This window comes from Leptidea sinapis, chromosome 20 (genome assembly GCF_905404315.1).
Source record: "Leptidea sinapis chromosome 20, ilLepSina1.1, whole genome shotgun sequence".
Taxonomy (NCBI): domain Eukaryota; kingdom Metazoa; phylum Arthropoda; class Insecta; order Lepidoptera; family Pieridae; genus Leptidea; species Leptidea sinapis.
The window spans coordinates 11,759,659-11,778,964 of record NC_066284.1 but is presented as its reverse complement, the minus strand read 5'-3'; the positions used below and the strand labels follow the sequence as shown (position 1 = coordinate 11,778,964).

The window sequence follows — 19,306 nt, the reverse complement described above, 5'->3', positions numbered from 1 at the left end:
AAAAGACAGATGACACTGTACGCACCGGTCCGCGCGGTACGAGTGGTCGCGCGGCGGCGGTGCGGGGCGCGGCGCCGCCACGTCGGGCAGGTTGTGTCCCCCGCCCCCTCTTATATACAATAAAAGACAGATGACACTGTACGCACCGGTCCGCGCGGTACGAATGGTCGCGCGGCGGCGGCGCGGGGCGCGGCGCCGCCACGTCGGGCAGGTTGTGTCCCCCGCCCCCGCCCCCTCCGCCGCCCGCACGCTCCATGCGGAAGGCGCGCTCGATCTCGCCCTTGCGCTCCCACACCTCCTTGAAGAACGGCGTGTAGAACGCGCCTGTCGATCGAACCAATTGTTAGTGTTTGTACTACGCCGTTCAGACGTTATCTATACTAATATATGTATAATGAAATGGTTTTTGTTTGAGACTCTTTCACGCCTAAACCACTGGTCGTATCACCATGAAACTACCACCATTCAATGCGAAATTTATCCTAGATGGTTTATGGCTACATATTTTCATATTCCTTCCTTTCATATTCATTCCAATATTCCTTCCTTTTTATATTCGCCCAGTGAAGCGGGCGGGAACGGCTAGTATATTATATGCGCGCAAGTTGCCACCTACCGGCAATAGTTGACAACTATTAGTATTTATGTTTTAGTTTATGATGATGATTGACATTTATAGGTTGAGATTATTTTTTATAAATTTTTATTTAATATAAATCAACATTATTTCGAAAACAACAGCAATGAACCAAAGTACTTTTGACAATATTACACTCGACAACAAATGACTTCAAAGTTCAAATGAAAGCAAAAATAACTATGACACCAAGCCAACCAGTTTTTAATACATATCCCAAAAACTGAAAAGTATCAAATAACTAAAAATTTAATTTAATACACCTCTTATGCAAAACCTTTACCTTTAATTTTAATAAAATACTATTTATATGTGCTACCTTTTGATAGGTTTTAGGACGGTGCCAAGCCCTAAACAAAATAAAACTCAATATTGTAAACAGCTTACTTACTGTCATTATTTAGGTTGTTTGGCCACGCATGTCTATCCGCTTGGACTATTTTGTTTAAGACGAAGCTATCCCGCTTAAAGTTACGCGTGCCGAGTGTAGGTACCTACTATTACATTTGACTCGCTATCGACTTCAAAGCTTTATATGTAGCACATACAAATAATAGTATTTTATTAATTTTAAAGGTAAAAGTTTGCATAAGAAGTGTTTTAAATTTAATTTTTAGTTATTTTGATACTTTTCAGCTTTTGTAGTCGGTTTTTTTAAACGTAGTTTTTTTTTATTTTTATTTTTTTTGTGTCACTTAATAACAATAATATATTTATAAATTATTTGGAGGTTTTCAACTTATCGAAGTTCCACTGTAAGTAACACGTGCGCGACTCACTCTTGCTGTCGCCCGTGGCGGTGTGAGCCGCGTAGGTGGTGAAGTGCGCGGCCAGGCGGTCGGCGGTGGCGTTACCGTCGGTGATGAGCGCGTGGCCCAGGTCGGTGCTGAAGAACGTGTTGCTGCCGTCCGTCACCGCCACCATCTGGATCGGCAGGTTCGGGATGTTCATCGAGAACGCGCTGCACGCAACAAAACAATAACATGTACATTACTTTATTGGATTAGATATTATTTTGCGGTACTCCATAATTATCCAATAATGTTGTGATTTTTATTCAGTGAGTGAGTGCCATTCAGTGATAGTATTTTAAATAAATAAAAGTATAAGCTCACGCATCTCATAACTGTAATTTCTTCTAAATAATCTTGTGAATTAATTTCTAAAGTACTGTATTTTATTGTATTGTGTTGTGTGATTAATGTCGTATATATTATCAGAGTTTTTGTAAGTTCTTTATATTTTATAATACTATCCTTCTATGTATGGCGTATTATAATTAGTGAAAAAGTGTTTGTGTTTTTCTAACTAAGTTAATGTACCCAAATTATTTGAGTAACTATTATATTCACACCCCATCCGCTAAATTGGTAGACATATATGTCTAATGAGAATTTGGTGAATCAACATCTCCTGGGGATGCCTCGTGCAGACGCAAAACACGTGTCGGATTTATGAATGACAAAACTTAGCGGATTTTACACTCAATAAAAATCACAACATTTGGATGGCCATTAAAGCAAAATAGTGCCCAAACATTTCTTTTATAAGAAAAAGTGAAGAGAGGTAGGAGATGTTCAACTGATGGTGGGACGCCCTATCAATTACAATACAGTTCCACTCAGGGTTCTTCAAAAACATAAAATTCTGAGCGGCATCTCAAAGATGTTAAGTCTCCTTAACTTATGTAACTTCAAGAGCAACGGCACCCTGCAAATTGAAACAAAAAAGGTACTTGCTGTCTGCTTGGCAAACACGGAATCCGTAGCCATTTGGATATGCTCGAGGAGCCGGTGAGTCTTTGGTGGATAATTATAGAGCTTACTTTACTCAGACTAATCTAGAGAGATAAATCGAAGTCCGTATCTATAATTATCATCATTCGCGTGCAAGCTAAGCTTAAGTCCAACATAACGACTACTTAGGAAAGGCATAGTAAGCCGAACAAAAAAGTTAACAAGACCACATAAATAATATATTTTATATCACAGATTTCCACTTATTTCGATAAAACTAGTAATCAATTGAGATTGGAATACTGATATAATTCAGTGTAGTTATTTTGTATTATAATAGTTTCTTTAATAATAATCGAAAACGTACGGTGAATATTAAACGCGCGCCTAACCTTCTATTGTACTGTCTTAGCTTAACATCATCATAATCTCTGCTGTTAAATGACTATAAATACCAAATCAAAGATTGCGCTTAACTCAGCTACGTTTTACGTGTGTAGTTTGAGCATCGTCTTAGTACGCTCTATAGATATCCTTAGTGTTATACCGCTATGGGCAATGGAACCGATACAGGAATGCGTAACACTGCGATAGTCAGCGCAGTCTTTTTTTTAATGAAAATACGGGACGAGACGAGTAGGACGTTCAGCTAATGATAATTTATACGCCCTGTCCATTACAATGCAGTGCCGCTCGGGATTCTTGAAAAGCCCAAAAATTCTGAGCGGCACTACAATTGCACTCGTCAACTAAAGACCAAAAAGAGCAGCGCCGGCTTAGACGTCTCCAAATGGAGATGAATGGCATTAGAATTGAGTTATATGCAGATATTGCAGAATTCCACATTCGCATGTGGAAGGGATTGGTTAGGCATCTTTCTCTATTTTCCCGGAACAAGTGGGCATCTAAAATTGGATACAGATCCTAATGGTGGACCAGAATCAGATTCTCCAGGACTTGCTTAGTCTTGTACCATCCTGAAGTAGCTTTTTTTACGGACAGCCCTTTGACCGAACGAAACACATATTTCACGTCGGTTTTAAGTCGGAGAGTGGTGTGTATCCGGGAGAGGCCCAATTCAGTTGTATTAGGATGCTACATGGCACACTATCTACTCAACAAATTAAATGCAATTAATGGTCCTACCGTGATATTTACCATCAAACAAGGGTTTTTGACTTTGTTTTTTGTTGCTAGTTAATGTCAGATATATGAATCTAACCTCTTTTTGAATCTTTTACTGCGTCTTGAATATCTTTCGTACTACTGGTTTAGTTTTCGAACTCAATATTGTTATATTATATTAGGATCATGTTAACTGTGTTGTTAAACACTATTGATAGCATAAGAAATCATGATATAGTTTTAAAAGTTTTGTGACTTACTTCAACGTGGCTAAGCTGGCTTTCCTCTTCGCAGAGTAGATCAGTATAAAACCGTGGATTAACTCCTCCCTGAACTGGCTGGCACCATGGAAACTTGATATTATGACCTGTAACATTTTTTATTATTATTCGCAACTAAAGGTTTTTATATCAATACTGCCTGTCAGCCATTAAGTTGGCATAGCGACATTCCATTCTGCACGGACGCACGCCAAGAAAGGGAATATATTAGAAGGATGTATATGGATCCCACAGCACCTTAACCTTTGTCACGAACTCCTGGCACTAATTACCTATGATAATAGGGTGACCCTACAATGGATCAAGCATCATAGTGGTCCATTAGGTAACGATGCAGATGCGGATGAACTGGCAAGGTGGGGCTCAATGACTGAAGGAAGGCCAATTGCCACTACCCTAAAGCCAAATACGTTCATGGCTACGCTCTCTTACAATAACCTTCATAATGTCCAATTGCCAAACCTTACAAGCTGCAGACAATCGAAAGAAACAATAGCTGCACTATCGCCCAGACTGACCACTCGTCAGCTTAAACATGCCATCCGAATTATGGTGGGCAGAACGGGGCAAATACAACTAAGTTGACTTATGTCCTTATTTAGTGTTTCGGAGTAGTATGGTCGCCGATTCACAATCAGCATAACGGTCTGGCCCAAGTGCAGAGTCACTAATGTAATTCTGGTATGTACAAAAATAGCCGACCAACACGCAAAAATCTTCGAAAATATGAAGTCAATCCCAGAAGTCTGTGAACATTCCAGGAAGGTAATGGAGGGAGCTGATACAACACTAGGAGAGTTTAAAACGCTCTGTGAACGGCTGGATCACTTGGCGTTGCGTAGAGATGTCGCTTCATTGTGTGTCTTCTACCACATTTATCACGGGGAGTGTTCCGAAGAGCTGTTTAACCTGATTCCTGCCGCCGAATTCCACCTTCGCACGACACGCCACAAATTAGGATATCATCCCCACCATCTGGATGTGTGGCGGTCCTCCACAGTGCGGTTTTCAAGGAGCTTTCTTCCTCGTACTACTAAGCTGTGGAATGAGCTTCCTTGTGCGGTGTTTCCGGGACGATGCGACATGGGTACCTTCAAAAAAAGCGCGTACACCTACCTAATAGGCTGGCAACACCATTGTGATTCCTCTGGTGTTGCAAGAGAATGTGGGCGGCGGTGATTAGTTAACACCAGGTGACCCGTACGCTCGTTTGTCCTCCTATTCCATAAAACAAAAAAAACCCCGGTATTTCATTTTATGGGGTATTTGGAGTTAAAACTATTTTGAATATAAACCTCTGTAGTACTCTGACGTCTTGGCTATCATACCTACCTGTTGATACCTATTGTCTGTGTAACTTGCTTAATAGATTCTTGCTTAAGATCTTCACACTAGAGTGAGATTTATTGACTACCTTCAAGGTGTTGGCAAAGATGTAGCTGTGCACGCGCATCATTTAAAAATGATTTTCCCAATTCCTAAATTTTATGTGCCCATAAAAATGACGTTCTATACTCATATAAGGACATTCACAGTCTGATAGCGCAAGTGTGTTTTAAGACATTCTAAGCACACTTTTCTCCTTATTCCTGTGTCAACTGTCACTGTCCGATTCCGGTTCTAAATTCAACATACGTAACCTCAACTGAATAAACGTTTTTTATTGCTGCTTATTGAACAAGAATATTTTAGGCAACTGGAGTAAATGCAGCAATGGATAGGTAAAGCAGGTGAAGCTTATTATGGTGTAATTTGTAGAGTGTTCTATGTTTCGGATTTGTTTTTATACGACGTGATTTGTCTATATATATAGCGTCATTGGGCCATTAGTATCAATTAAAAAGACCTTAAAAAACTGACCTCGACTTTCCGCTTGGAGTCTCCGAGGAAGGTTTCGATGACCAGCGAGCGGTCGCCAGTGAGGAAACAGGCTCGCTGCAGCAGGAGTGGGCTGAGCACGCGCTCCGCCGAGTACGGGTCGTCGCAGAACATGCACACCATTATACTGGAAATATTCAAAGTTAAATAAACTTTATTGAATTAGGCTAAAACTAAACGCTTTTGAATCGTCACTATAAATATTTCTTTTAAAATACTGAATCTACCATATGTTTGGAAAAAGTAGAGACGGTTACCCTTTTCAATCAAATAGAGTATTTTATAATGGCTGTAATAAACATAACAAATTAGTTTGTAAGGTGTCAAAGATAAAGGCATTTATTTTATCAAAATTGATTCCTTTAGAATTCTTTTTGAAGTCATTTCTAATAAACTAGATAAGGAAAAAATTGTATAAACATAAATTGTCGAATATTAGATGCATCAACCTTTATAGCTTGAACTCATTCTTAAGAATGTAAGGTTGCTTCGTGAACATGATCGTGATTACTGTCATAATCAGTAAGTGGACAATACCGACCGTATGTCGGCGTCGTAGCACACGACCAGCTCTCGGTACAAGTGCGCGTAGCTCGCCTTGTCCCGGTTGGCCCGGATCAGTTCGTGCGCGGCCGATGACGTCAGCGACTCCGAACCCAGCTCGCGTACACTCGTCTCCATGTACGAGCAGTGAAGGCTACAAGAGTCATTTTATTATTCTCTTAACCTCTTAACCGTGAACACAACAAGACGTCTTATACAGGATGTAATCGTTAATGCGATTATTTCGTAACTTTTACAGATGTCTAAAAGCTTTAAACTGAGATCGAAAGTATGTTACCTAATCAGTAAAATTAGATCAATAACTTTTTAAAAATCAAACGAGAAGTGTTAATTTTTTTTTTATATTAAACACTCACATACATTTAGTACGCGATTACTAGAAAGGTCATTGTATCCCACAAGGACGTCACTTCGAACATTGAATACAAAATTTTGTACGTACTAAGAAATAAATATAATTCGATTAAAAGATACTTAGTTATTACTTTGTTAGATCAATTAACAGTTTCCTTTAATATGAGTACTAACTTAAAACAACCTTTTAAAATAAGAAAATTATTATTATTATTAATCATTTTACTAATCTCATATTAATTAATGTATGTAATTAATTAATTAACTAATCATGTACGTGAGTGTTTAATATCAACATTTTGGATACTTCTCGTTTTATTTAAAAATAAGTTATTGATTTCATTTTACTGATTAGGTCGCGTACTTGTGATATCGGTTTAAAGTTTCTTGATATCTGCAACACTTACGATTACGAAATAGTTACCTCGTCACACTTAACGATTACACCCTGTATAGTTGTGTATAAAAGACAACAATGGAACATACTTATCAGCTAGATTCTGGCCTTCCTCCTGAAGCCGAGCCACTTCTTTCTTGTCCATTGCGTCGTCTTGCACGAATATTACCACTAGCGGCAAGCCCTGCGGAAATATTTACTAACTATAGATACATCAACACCATGAGTACAGTAATTAAAGCGGAGAAAACAGCAATTCATATTCCTTTGATAATTCATACGTCTAGAATCTAGATAGAGCCTCTTGCCTCTAGACAACCTATGAAAACAGGACAGGTTTAATACTTTAGTGTGCGTGACTAGCTAAGTCTTACTCGCGATTTGTATGAACCAATGTGTTAAGTGTGCGTGCTCAAAATAGAGATTTACTGTCAACCTCAAATTTTTTTCGACGTTTTCACAGCTGTCACAGTCTATTTAGACGTATAAATGATGTAAGACATATTCCTTTAATCCTGCATACAACAACACATCCTCTTAGAGCGACACATTCTGAACCCAGAAGAGATACAACTCACTAAGCAAATAATCTGGAACTTTCTCGAAAAACGAATCTGGGCAGTGCAATTTAAAGGGCTACACTTAAGATCTCTATCACAATTTCTGTTAAAGTAATAGTAATGTATCATAATATAATGTTTTAAAAGTATCGTTAGACCAAAGGCTAGGGCCGTTACGTTGAAGAACTGGTTCGATTCCGCCACGTACCAATGTATTTAATGTTAATATTTTATTTTGACACTTTTACGATAGTGGAAAATATCTTGAGGAAACCTAGCCACCCGTGGATTTACCAATACGAACTGAGGCAGCATGGTCGACTAATGCCACCTTGTAATGACCACATTAATATGGGGTATGTTCAAGCCCCTTGACCAAATATCGCTATATCTTATGTCTATTTATATATGCTTTTATAAAAATCTATAAAAGGCAATTATTTTCTAAAAATTGATACCTTTAGAATTATTTTTGATGTCACTGTTTAAAAAACATTTAAATTTACTTATACATAATGCCTGAACAGAGACTGTGACTTTGCTATAAAAATGTATACATTTACCCTTACAGCTATTAGCTGAGCCTACTAGAATTAGTTACAAGCAATTCTTTATTTCTAGTGTTATAATAATGAAAATCACTATTTAGAGCAAAGAGGTGATGGCTTTCGTGAATGTATATTAAATTTTCATAAATGTACTGACAATGAACAGTCAATCTCTTAAAATTTTTCTATGAGTTTATAGGATATAATCTTAAACAAAATTAATATCGTATCTAGAAGGTAAGTGTTCCTTGTATGAAATCACCTATACGATTCTCAGTAAATTCTGAAACCTCCATTGTATTTCCAGGTCAAAAATATATATATATTTTTAATGAAAATAAGGGACAGGACGTTCAGCTGATTGTAATTGATACGCCCTGCCCATTACAATGCAGTGCCGCTCAGGATTTTTGAAAATCAACAAAACTTCTGAGCGGCACTACAGCTGCGCTCGTCACCTTGAGACATAAGACGTTAAGTCTCATTTGCCCAGTAATTTCATTAGCTACGGCGCCCTTCAGACCGAAACACAGTAATGCTTACACATTACTGCTTCACGGCAGAAATAGGCGCCGTTGTGGTTCCCATAATGTAGCTGGCATACAGTGCAAAGAAGCCTCCCACTGGTGGAAAGAGGCGACTATGGACATTTGTCCATAGTCGCCTCTTTCGGCACCCTTGGACTTCCCTATTATTTTTATGCCCCGGGGAAGCAGAGGGTGTTGATATACAAGTGACGTAATCTTGATTGATAATATTATTTTTAAGGCATTTTTAAGTACATACCTGAAAAGGCAATTTATCCTCTTGTTCCAGACTAGTAAGCAACGTTTTCTCCGCACAATTCCTGATATATTCGAAAGAGTCTTGGTCTTGATACACACAGAAGTAACCTGAAACAAACAGAACATAATCAAACTTGGTTAAATGCAGCTGTTGCGGCTTCAGAACAATCCCTGATACTTGTCCTGAAAACAATAAACATTCCTTTTCAAACTTTCCCTCATTATGCACAACCGTGATGTGCGCCATCTGGCGATCTGTCAAAAACAAACTCTCTTTTTAGACCAGATTGTTAAGCAATTGTGCGGGCAAGTCCGCACTTGAGGAATAACGATCATTCAGCCATCCAATAGTTTTTTGAGCTGGTATTTATATATTTGTGTGTGTGTCGCAGAGATATGATGAAAACAGTGAGTTTGGCATTTAGTCAAATCACTAGATTAGTTTCGAGGAATGATAAAATCGAGTTGGTATTTCTATTTTCTACATACTCCGTGACATGATCAAATCACTGAGGGAATTGACCAAATATATAAATTATATGTATAGAATAATATACGTATGCGTGGTGGGTATGATAACCGTAATGCCAAACAACTTATAGGCATCTTTCGGTAATTGTTGTGCCACATGGAACTAAAATCGTTGAAATCATAATTTTGCATGGCGGCCATCTTGGATTTCAAAAATGATCCCAAATTCGTTCTATGCACCCTCGAGAACCTCGGATACAATATCCATATTGTTTAAATCACTATTTTGCACGCCAGCCACTTGGATTTCAAAAATTTTACAAATTCAATCACTGCACTCTAGAAAACCTCGGATATAGCTGGGAATAGCGCCTCTATCGTCTCGCTATTTCGTTTCATCGAGTTTCAAAACACAACGATTCCAAAGAACTTCTTTACTTACATTTCAAATATTGTTGCAACAATAATTAAATACGTGTTGTTTTTATTAAATTCATAATTAATATTTTATTTCTTCTTTCTTTATTACATATAATCTAGTATTTCTTACAATTTACTGATTTAGGGAAATGTCTATTCACTTCCAACATTATTTTGCTGTCTGTGTGCGTGTTGGCGAATGTAAGAACGTGACGCTCACGCACACATTAATTATAAGTTACTTCTTTATTGACAGAAACTATGAATGAAACTATCGTTGAGCGTTATTATTCTATGTATATATGAGTGTATGAATTGTGTAATGAGTGAAAGTGAAGAAAGAATGACTAATCAAATATATAAGGCAAGTGAGTGGGCAAGTCGAAAGCGGAAGACCTCTTAGGACATTAGCCGACCAAATAAACAACAACCAAACAAACCAACCAAACACGATTTGATAAAAGGAAAGGTCCGAAACACCCGGGAGCGGCGAGCATGTACGAAAAGAGTAATGAATGTAGAGGAAGTGCGGGAGTATTGTAATGACAGAAGCAACTGGCGTTCTGTTATCTCTGCCTAACCCGACGGGAAAAAGTATAGTGTATCAGAACCTGTTTAGTAACATTTTGTAAAATAGTCTACGTAGAAGGTTAAGGTAAAAGTGTATAAGCTCAGTGTGAATGAAAGTGTTGGAAGGGGTAGACCTAGGCAGACGTTTCGAGACTAAATCAGGGACGTCTTGACAAAAGGTCAGGTCAAGAGTAACCTAAACCGAAGAACATGTATGAAAGGAATAATGAATGTGGACGAAGCGAAACAAGTATGTAAGGATCGTAGCAAGTGGAAAGAAGTGGTCTCTGCCTAACATACGGCCCAGGCGGTGCTGCAGCGCCCAGCCCTGGCCCGCCACGGTCACGCGCCGCGAGCTGTCGCACCCCGCCTCATTATATGTATGTATGTAATGTTGCACGTGTACCGTTGGGGTCGAAGTCCGCGGCCAGCTCGGCCCGCTCCAGGCGGTGCTGCAGCGCCCAGCCCTGGCCCGCCACGGTCACGCGCCGCGAGCTGTCGCACCCCGCCTCATTATATGTATGTATGTAATGTTGCACGTGTACCGTTGGGGTCGAAGTCCGCGGCCAGCTCGGCCCGCTCCAGGCGGTGCTGCAGCGCCCAGCCCTGGCCCGCCACGGTCACGCGCCGCGAGCTGTCGCACCCCGCCTCATTATATGTATGTATGTAATGTTGCACGTGTACCGTTGGGGTCGAAGTCCGCGGCCAGCTCGGCCCGCTCCAGGCGGTGCTGCAGCGCCCAGCCCTGGCCCGCCACGGTCACGCGCCGCGAGCTGTCGCACCCCGCCTCATTATATGTATGTATGTAATGTTGCACGTGTACCGTTGGGGTCGAAGTCCGCGGCCAGCTCGGCCCGCTCCAGGCGGTGCTGCAGCGCCCAGCCCTGGCCCGCCACGGTCACGCGCCGCGAGCTGTCGCACCCCGCCTCATTATATGTATGTATGTAATGTTGCACGTGTACCGTTGGGGTCGAAGTCCGCGGCCAGCTCGGCCCGCTCCAGGCGGTGCTGCAGCGCCCAGCCCTGGCCCGCCACGGTCACGCGCCGCGAGCTGTCGCACCCCGCCTCATTATATGTATGTATGTAATGTTGCACGTGTACCGTTGGGGTCGAAGTCCGCGGCCAGCTCGGCCCGCTCCAGGCGGTGCTGCAGCGCCCAGCCCTGGCCCGCCACGGTCACGCGCCGCGAGCTGTCGCACCCCGCCGTCAGCCGCGCGCCGAACTCGCGAGCGATCTCCTCCGCCTGGTGATGGTGATGCATTACATTCAATATGTAATTTTATTAAAACAAACTGTAAAACAATAATGTTAATACCAGGGACAGGCATTTTTTTAAATGAAGATAAGGTACAAGACGAGCAGGACGTTCAGCTAATGGTAATTGATTTCTCCTGCTATTACAATGCAGTGCCGCACAGAATTCTTGAAAAACCCGAAAATTCTTAGCGGCACTACAATTGCGCTCGTCACATTAAGAGAAGTGTTTACTCTCATTCACTAGCTATGGCACACTACAGACCGAAACACTGCCCTGTATTTTCCCCGGGGCGTAAAAAGATTAGGGGAGTCCCATGGAGGCCCAATGATGGGTGTATTAAGAGGCGACTAAGGGCTTTTCAAAAGTGGGAGAGTCACGCTGCCGTCTTTTGACGTCAGCACAATCGGGCCAAACTCGTCCGGGTTAATTACCACACTTGCACAGAAGACCGGCGTGAAGTAGCGGCCTAGTGCCGCTATGTTTCGCATAGGCTAGTGTCGATGACCGGTGGCCATGCCAACGTCGCAGACCACCAGCAACCCGCCGCGTTTGGCACTACAAGTCAGCAGGTTGGGATAGGATGCGTTCCTTTTTTGCATCCTACCCTTGAGGCAGGGTTTGTTTCCCTTCAGATGATCCTAGTGCCTGCGCCGTTGCAGTAGCCAATGTGATACTACAGGGCATGGATATTTTTATACCAAACTCTGTAGTACCGATCGGTGGCAGATCACAGCCCTGGTTCGGTGCGTCAGTTAAAGCAGCATCTGACTGCAAAAAACCGGCGTATCGAACTTGGGTTGCGGCGCTGGGCACAAAGGATCCGAACTGCATAGTTCTTAAGAGGTAATACAACCGTGCCTCCAGATTTTTTAAGCGGCAAATCGCCGTGCAAAGTCAAAACACGTCGTTAAAGGCGAGCAGCTTTCCAGTTCCCGACAGGAACACGCAAGTTCTGGTCGTTGTCGAAAGCTGCTCTTGGTAACTTCAGCCGTCCATGCCGCCGTTGCACATGAGGAATGACACCCTGGCCCATACGGCAAAAGAGAAAGCCGATCCCCAGTGCGCTCTTTTCGCCTCCAACTCGACTTTTGACGACAACGGAAAAACACCGCCGACCATCCCGCGATGTCACGGCACGGATGGCATTTCTCCAATCGTGCTTAGAATGTGTGCCCCTGATTTGACGCCGGTGCTAACGCGTTTATTCCGGCACTCTTATTCTAAAGGCGTAGTCCCCGGACTCATGGAAGTCAGCCCTTGTCCATCGGATCCGGATAAAAAAGTAGACAGTTCGAATCCGGCAAACTACAGACCTATTGCTCGCACAGCTCTTGGTATACCTAGAGGGTCACCAGTTGATCAACGACCGACAATACCGGTTTCGCCATGGTCGGACGGCAGGTGATCTTCTGGTATACCTAACACATAGATGGGCTGCAGCTATTGAAAGCAAGGGGGAAGGCGCTCCTTTCAAAACTTCCATCATTTGGGCTTCCCGAGAGCTTGTGAAAGTGTCGACGGATATTGCTCGAACCCGAAGCCCGTGAATGCTGGAGTGCCCCAAGGCTGTGTGCTATCTCTAACGCTGTTTCTTCTGCATGTCAATGATATGTTGGACACCTCCAGCATTCATTGCTATGCAGACGACAGCACAGGGGATGCCGTATACATGGGCCATACAGGTCTCTCTCGGGAAATCATCTACCAGTGCCGGGAGAAACTTGTGTCTTTCATCGAGTCCTCTCTTGAGAAGGTCGCGGAATGGGGTAAATTCAACCTTGACCAATTTAACCCGCAGAAGACTCAAGTTTGCGCGTTAACCACTAAAAAAAACCAATTTGTCGTATCACCGCTCTTCGACAACACTTCCCTTAAAGCCTCGCCTAGTATCGGTATACTGGGTCTCGAAATCTCGAGCGATTGCCAATTTCGTGGTCATCTGGAGGGCAAAGCCAAATTGGCTTCAAAGAAACTGGGCGTCATTAATAGAGCACGGCAATACTTCAAGCCGGCCCAAATTCTAGCGCTCTACAAAGCGCAGGTCCGGCCACACATGGAGAAATGCTGCTGATCTCTGGTCTGGCGCACCCCAGTATCAGCTCGATCCATTTGACCGCGTGCAACGTAGAGCAGCTCGAATTATGGGGGACCCAGTGCTCTGTGAAGTGCTGGATTTGGCACTTGGCGTTGCGTAGAGACGTCGCTGCATTGTGTGTCTTCTACCGCATTTATCACGGGGAGTGTTCCGAAGAGCTGTTTAACCAGATTCCTGCCGCCAAATTCCACCTTCGCACGACACGCAAATTATAATATCATCCCCACCATCTGGATGTGTGGCGGTCCTCCACAGTGCGGTTTTCAAGGAGCTTTCTTCCTCGTACCACAACGCTGTCGAATGACGCTTCTTTGTGCGGTGTTTCCGGGACGATACGACATGGGTACCTTCAAAAAAAAGTGCGTACACCTTCCTTAAACGCCGGCAACCTTCCTGTGATTCCTCTGTGTTGCAAGAGATTGTGGGCGGCGGTGATCACTTAACAACAGGTGACCCGTACGTTCGTTTCTCCTCTTATTCCAGAAAAAAAAAATCAATAATGGTTACACATTACTGCTTCACGGCACAAAAAGACGCCGTTGTGGTACCCATGATCTAGCCGGCATCCTGTGCAAAGGTGCCTCCCAATGATTAGTCCCACATAAACTTATAATGCCTACTACTCGACCAAGTCAAGTTAAATAGATGGTAGTTTTTAACTTTAAATAAGTGATAACATATCCTATTTTGAATAAAAATATTTGAATTTCAACACAAACGTATACGATACCTGGTGGTAAGTGATCACCTGCACTCATATCTTATAACATGATAGGAATCACAGGAGCGTGGGATTTAAAGTGAATGAATTTTTGATGATACCCATGTCGTATTAACCTAGAAACACCGCACAGGGAAGTTCATTCCATGGTATGGTTGAATGTGGAAGACAGTTCCTTTAAGGACGCGTTTTCAAAACAGAGAGGTCTCGAATAGCACCACTACACTGACACCGCTCAAACACATACACGTACTTAAAGTTAGTTGCGGGAACCAAATGAATTTGATACTTTAGCAGGTTTGAATTTTGTTTTTTTTTAATACCTATGTATTTTTGATAATTGGTTGATGTATTCGTTTAGTAGTTAAATATTAGAACTTTAGATGGCAATTCTGTCGCATAATGTCGTGTGTAGTTTTTTTTAAATCCTCTTGGATTGACCGCCGCGAAAAATTATGATTTCAGCAATATGGGTATCATATCCGAGGTTATCGAGGGTGCAGAGAACGATTTTGGGATCATTTTTGAAATCCAAGATGGCCACCGGGCAAAGAAATGTTTTCAGCAATATGGGTTTCGTATCCGAGGTTATCGAGGGTGCAGAGAACGATGTTGAGATCATTTTTGAAATCCAAGATGGCCGCCGCGAAAAATTATGATTTCAGCAATATGTGTATCATATCCGAAGTTATTGAGGGTGCAGAGAACGATTTTGGGATCATTTTTGAAATCCAAGATGGCCACCGCGAAAATTTATGATTTCAGCAATATGGGTATCGTATCCCAGGTTATCAAGGGTGCAGAAAATCATTTTGGGATCATTTTTGAAATCCAAGATGGCCGCCACGCAAAATTATGATTTCAACCATATGGGTATCGTATCCGAGGTTCTCAGGGGGGCAGAGAAAGATTTTGGGATCATTTTTGAATTACTAGATGGCCGCCGCGCAAAATTATGATTTCAACAATATGGATATCGTTTTCGAGGTTCTCGAGGGTGCAGAGAATGAATTTGGGATCCCTTTTGAAATACAAGATGGCCGCCGCGCACTATTATGACTTCAACAATATGGATATCGTTTTTGAGGATCTCGAGGGTGCAGAGAACGAATTTGGGATCATTTTTGAAGTGAAACTTCTTTGCCCAAGTGTCACGAAAATGAAGGACGTTTTTATCCAAGAAGAGGGGAGGGTGATTGAGTCTGATTGAGATAGAGTGAGAAAAAGCGAATATGCTACATTCGCAGCAGTAGCAAACGGTACCGCTATGAAGTAAAACAACTTCACTACTAGCGTTGTATCATGCAGGTTTAGCGCGCGGCCGGGAGTTAGTAGAACATCTTCCCTACTAGCTTTGTATTGTGCAGGTTTAATGATTAATAATAATTAGTAAAACATCTAATAATTTCTAATATTGACAAAAATCAATTGGTTTAGAGAACATATTAGGATAATTATTAATATAAACGAGATTTGAAAATTGGTTTTCACAAATAAGTTTCACTTCTGGCATGTGTACTTAGTACGCAACCCATTTTTTGTGTTGTCTGGTGCTTTGGACGTAGCTTCCCCCCTAAGGACACCTCCCCTACAAGTGGAGTTGAAAAAAATACTGGAGACTTACCTTGTGGGGTTATCGGTGGATAGGTCTTTGAAAGGTACATTCAGGTTTGATACATGATATTTCCTTTGGACTTTTGAAAATAATGCGGGATTAAGGAAGGTATACGTTACATTTATGTAATAGTTATCACCTTATGATTACAATATCTATTGAAATAACTCTTCTTGACATAATATGATGGTAATTATTGATAAGAAGTGTAGAGCTTGTCGTGGTTAAAAAGAAAATGAAAATTTTTATGCATGTCGGGTATCATTAGATAGGTCTTTCAAAATCAAATTATGAGATTTTTAAATTAGATTGGTAACGGAATGTGTTTTGTAAATATTGTAGGTGAAAAGTCGAAACGTAAATATTTCTATATTTAGGTCATGAAGAATTAATTTAGCATGTGGGATATTGTTAGACAGGCTTTTTATAATATAATTTAAGTTTATGAATAAATTCTATTTTTGACGATGTAAATGACACCCATTTTCACACAAACCCAGAGATGTTGCTAAATTTCATAGGCGCCATCTTGGATTTCGATTTTGACCCGATATTCGTTTTTATTGACCCCGAAAACCATGAAAATGACACCCATGAAGAGAAGTTAGTGAATTTCATAGGCGCCATCTTGGATTTCGATTTTGACCCGATATTCTTTATTGTTGACCCCGAAAACCATGAAAATGACACCCATGAAGAGATATTGCTAAATTTCATAGGCGCCATCTTGGATTTCGATTTTGACCCGATATTCGTTATTGTTGACCCCGAAAACCATGAAAATGACAACCATGAAGAGAAGTTGGTAAATTTCATAGGCGCCATCTTGGATGTTAATTTAGTATAGAACTTTCACCTTATATTTAGAGATGAACTTATAAATCTCTAAAAAAATACAGAAACATTATATTTTGAAAATCTGACTGCGTACAAAATATGTAAAGTATCAAAGACAGTATTGTAGAGCGTATAAAAAATATTTATTTATTTATTTATTTATTTATTTATTTATTTATTTATAGGACAACCAGTAGTTGTTACATTCTAATATGCTTAAAATATATCAAATATTAACAAATAATGAGTTGAATGTACAACAAATTAAGGTGTCACAACATGCACAGAAAACAATTATATAAAATAAAACAAAAATTATAAAATCAAGATATGAATTTGAAAAGAAGGAAAAAAAAGAAGAAGAAGAATATTAATCATATTTTGGCGCCTAACAATCTCGTAATATTTTTTTTAAAAGCAGGTAAAGAATCTTTAAAAATATCTACTTCACCACAGATGGAGTTATAAGTTCTTGATAGACGTGGTATGGGAGAAAATTGCTTAAGGTTAGTTTTGGCAAATGGCTGATGGAACAGGCCAGCTCCGACTTGCGCACGCCTTGGTACTCGGCGGGGAACTCGTAAGCTGATGGAGTGCACGAGTGATGGACTGTCGAACTGATTTCTAATTATTTTGTATAAAAATATTAGATCTAGCATTTGTCGTCGAACAGAAAGACTTTTCAAGTTAAAGTGTCTCAACTTATCGCAGTACGATGGCAATTGCTTATGTACCCCACAAGAAAAAGCAAGGTGCCATAAGAACCGTTTTTGAATGCGTTCAACTCTTAATTGGTGAATGTTGTATTGAGGAGACCAAACGATGCTACAGTATTCTAGATTACTGCGCACATAAGCATTATACAGGGTTATTTTAGTTGCTGGATTGCGGAATTTTTTACAGTTACGGATGATGAAGCCTAGCATTTTGGAAGATTTATTAATAACATTATCAATATGAGGCAGAAACGTTAATTTGTTATCAAAAAAAACCCCTAAGTCTCTAATATCAGTTTTATCCTCTAGAATTAAACCATTAATGCTATATTGAGTTCTGAGTATATCGCGGTTGCGAGTGAATGTGATAGAGTAACATTTACTTGTGTTCAATATCATTTTATTACTAGTACACCATTTGTATATTGCATTAAGATCTTCTTGTAATAAATCGCAATCTAAAGGGCTTGTTATAGTTCTGCATAACTTAAGGTCATCTGCAAAGAGATAAGTGCTACTGTGTTGGATGTGAGATACAATATCGTTAATAAATAAATTGAACAGCCATGGCCCCAAATGAGAACCCTGAGGTACTCCTGAGATCACTGCGTAATTGTCGGATTTGAAGCCCTTCACCGCTACGTATTGAGTTCTGTTCGATAAGTAGGAATTAAACCATTCCAAAAGCGTCCCGCCTATTCCATATAACTTTATTTTTTGCAATAAAATAATATGGCTAACTCTATCGAAGGCTTTTGCAAAGTCCATGTAAATAGCGCTTACTTGTACACCAGCATCAACTGCATTTACTATTTCATTATGGTATACAACCAAGTTAGTGCTCGTTGAACGGGATTGAGTGAATCCATGTTGCTCATGTACGAGAAGTTGTTTTGTATGGCTCTTTAAATACGGATAGAGCAATACTTCGAATAACTTCGCAAATACGGACAGAATTGAGATGGGCCTATAATTCGAAATAATGTCTTTATCTCCGTTTTTATGGATAGGAGCTACTTTGGCAGTTTTCCATATATCAGGGAATATACCAGTAGAAAGAGACCTATTTATTATAAGAAAAAGTGGGAAACTTAAAGCTAGGCTGCACCTAGACACGAAATACGGTGGAATGCCATCTGGTCCAGCCCCTTTGTGAACATCAAGTTCATTTAACTGTTTTAGGATGCTTTTTCGACCAATATTAATTTTGCCAATAAAGTTAGTATTATGAACAGTTGTACTAATTTGTGTGGTTGGTTGAGCTGAAGTTTTATCAAACGTTGAAGAAAAGTAGTTGGCAAACAAGTTACATATGCTCTGCCCATCGGATGCAGTTGTATCATTGAGAGTCATATTTTGAGGTATCTGAACTAAATTACTGCGTTTATTTTTTAGATACGAATAAAAATATTTGGGATTAATTCTAATACTATCTTCAGCCCTTTGCATATAATTATTATAGCATGATGTAGCTAGTTGCTTACATCTCTTATTTAAGATTTGAAGCGAAATTTTATCTAACGGGTTTTGATATATCCTGTATTTATGTAAAAGTTTATTTTTCTCTTTTGTTAACTTAGTTAATTGCTTATTGAACCACGGTGGATACTTGTCTTTAGCGACTCTATTTTTAGGTACAAATTTTTCTATTAGACTGTGTAATGAGGTGTAAAAATGCAATGACATTTCATTTACACTTTCACACTGAGAAAATTTCTTAGTCCATTCTATTTTATTT

At 40.4% G+C, this 19,306-nt stretch overlaps 1 protein-coding gene across 1 annotated transcript; it reads right to left on the bottom strand.

Annotated features, from left to right (window-relative positions):
* Positions 1-220: 220 nt before the first annotated feature.
* Positions 221-18,336, bottom strand: LOC126970351 (rho GTPase-activating protein 190-like; the record flags this gene model as incomplete). Its single annotated transcript, XM_050816206.1, has 9 exons — positions 18,310-18,336; positions 10,733-10,835; positions 8,867-8,973; positions 7,062-7,156; positions 6,199-6,354; positions 5,640-5,784; positions 3,759-3,865; positions 1,417-1,598; positions 221-324 (listed from the first exon to the last, which is right to left on the bottom strand). Coding segments are annotated over exons 1-9 (1,026 nt in total), but the record flags the coding sequence as incomplete, so codon positions are not given.
* Positions 18,337-19,306: the final 970 nt, after the last annotated feature.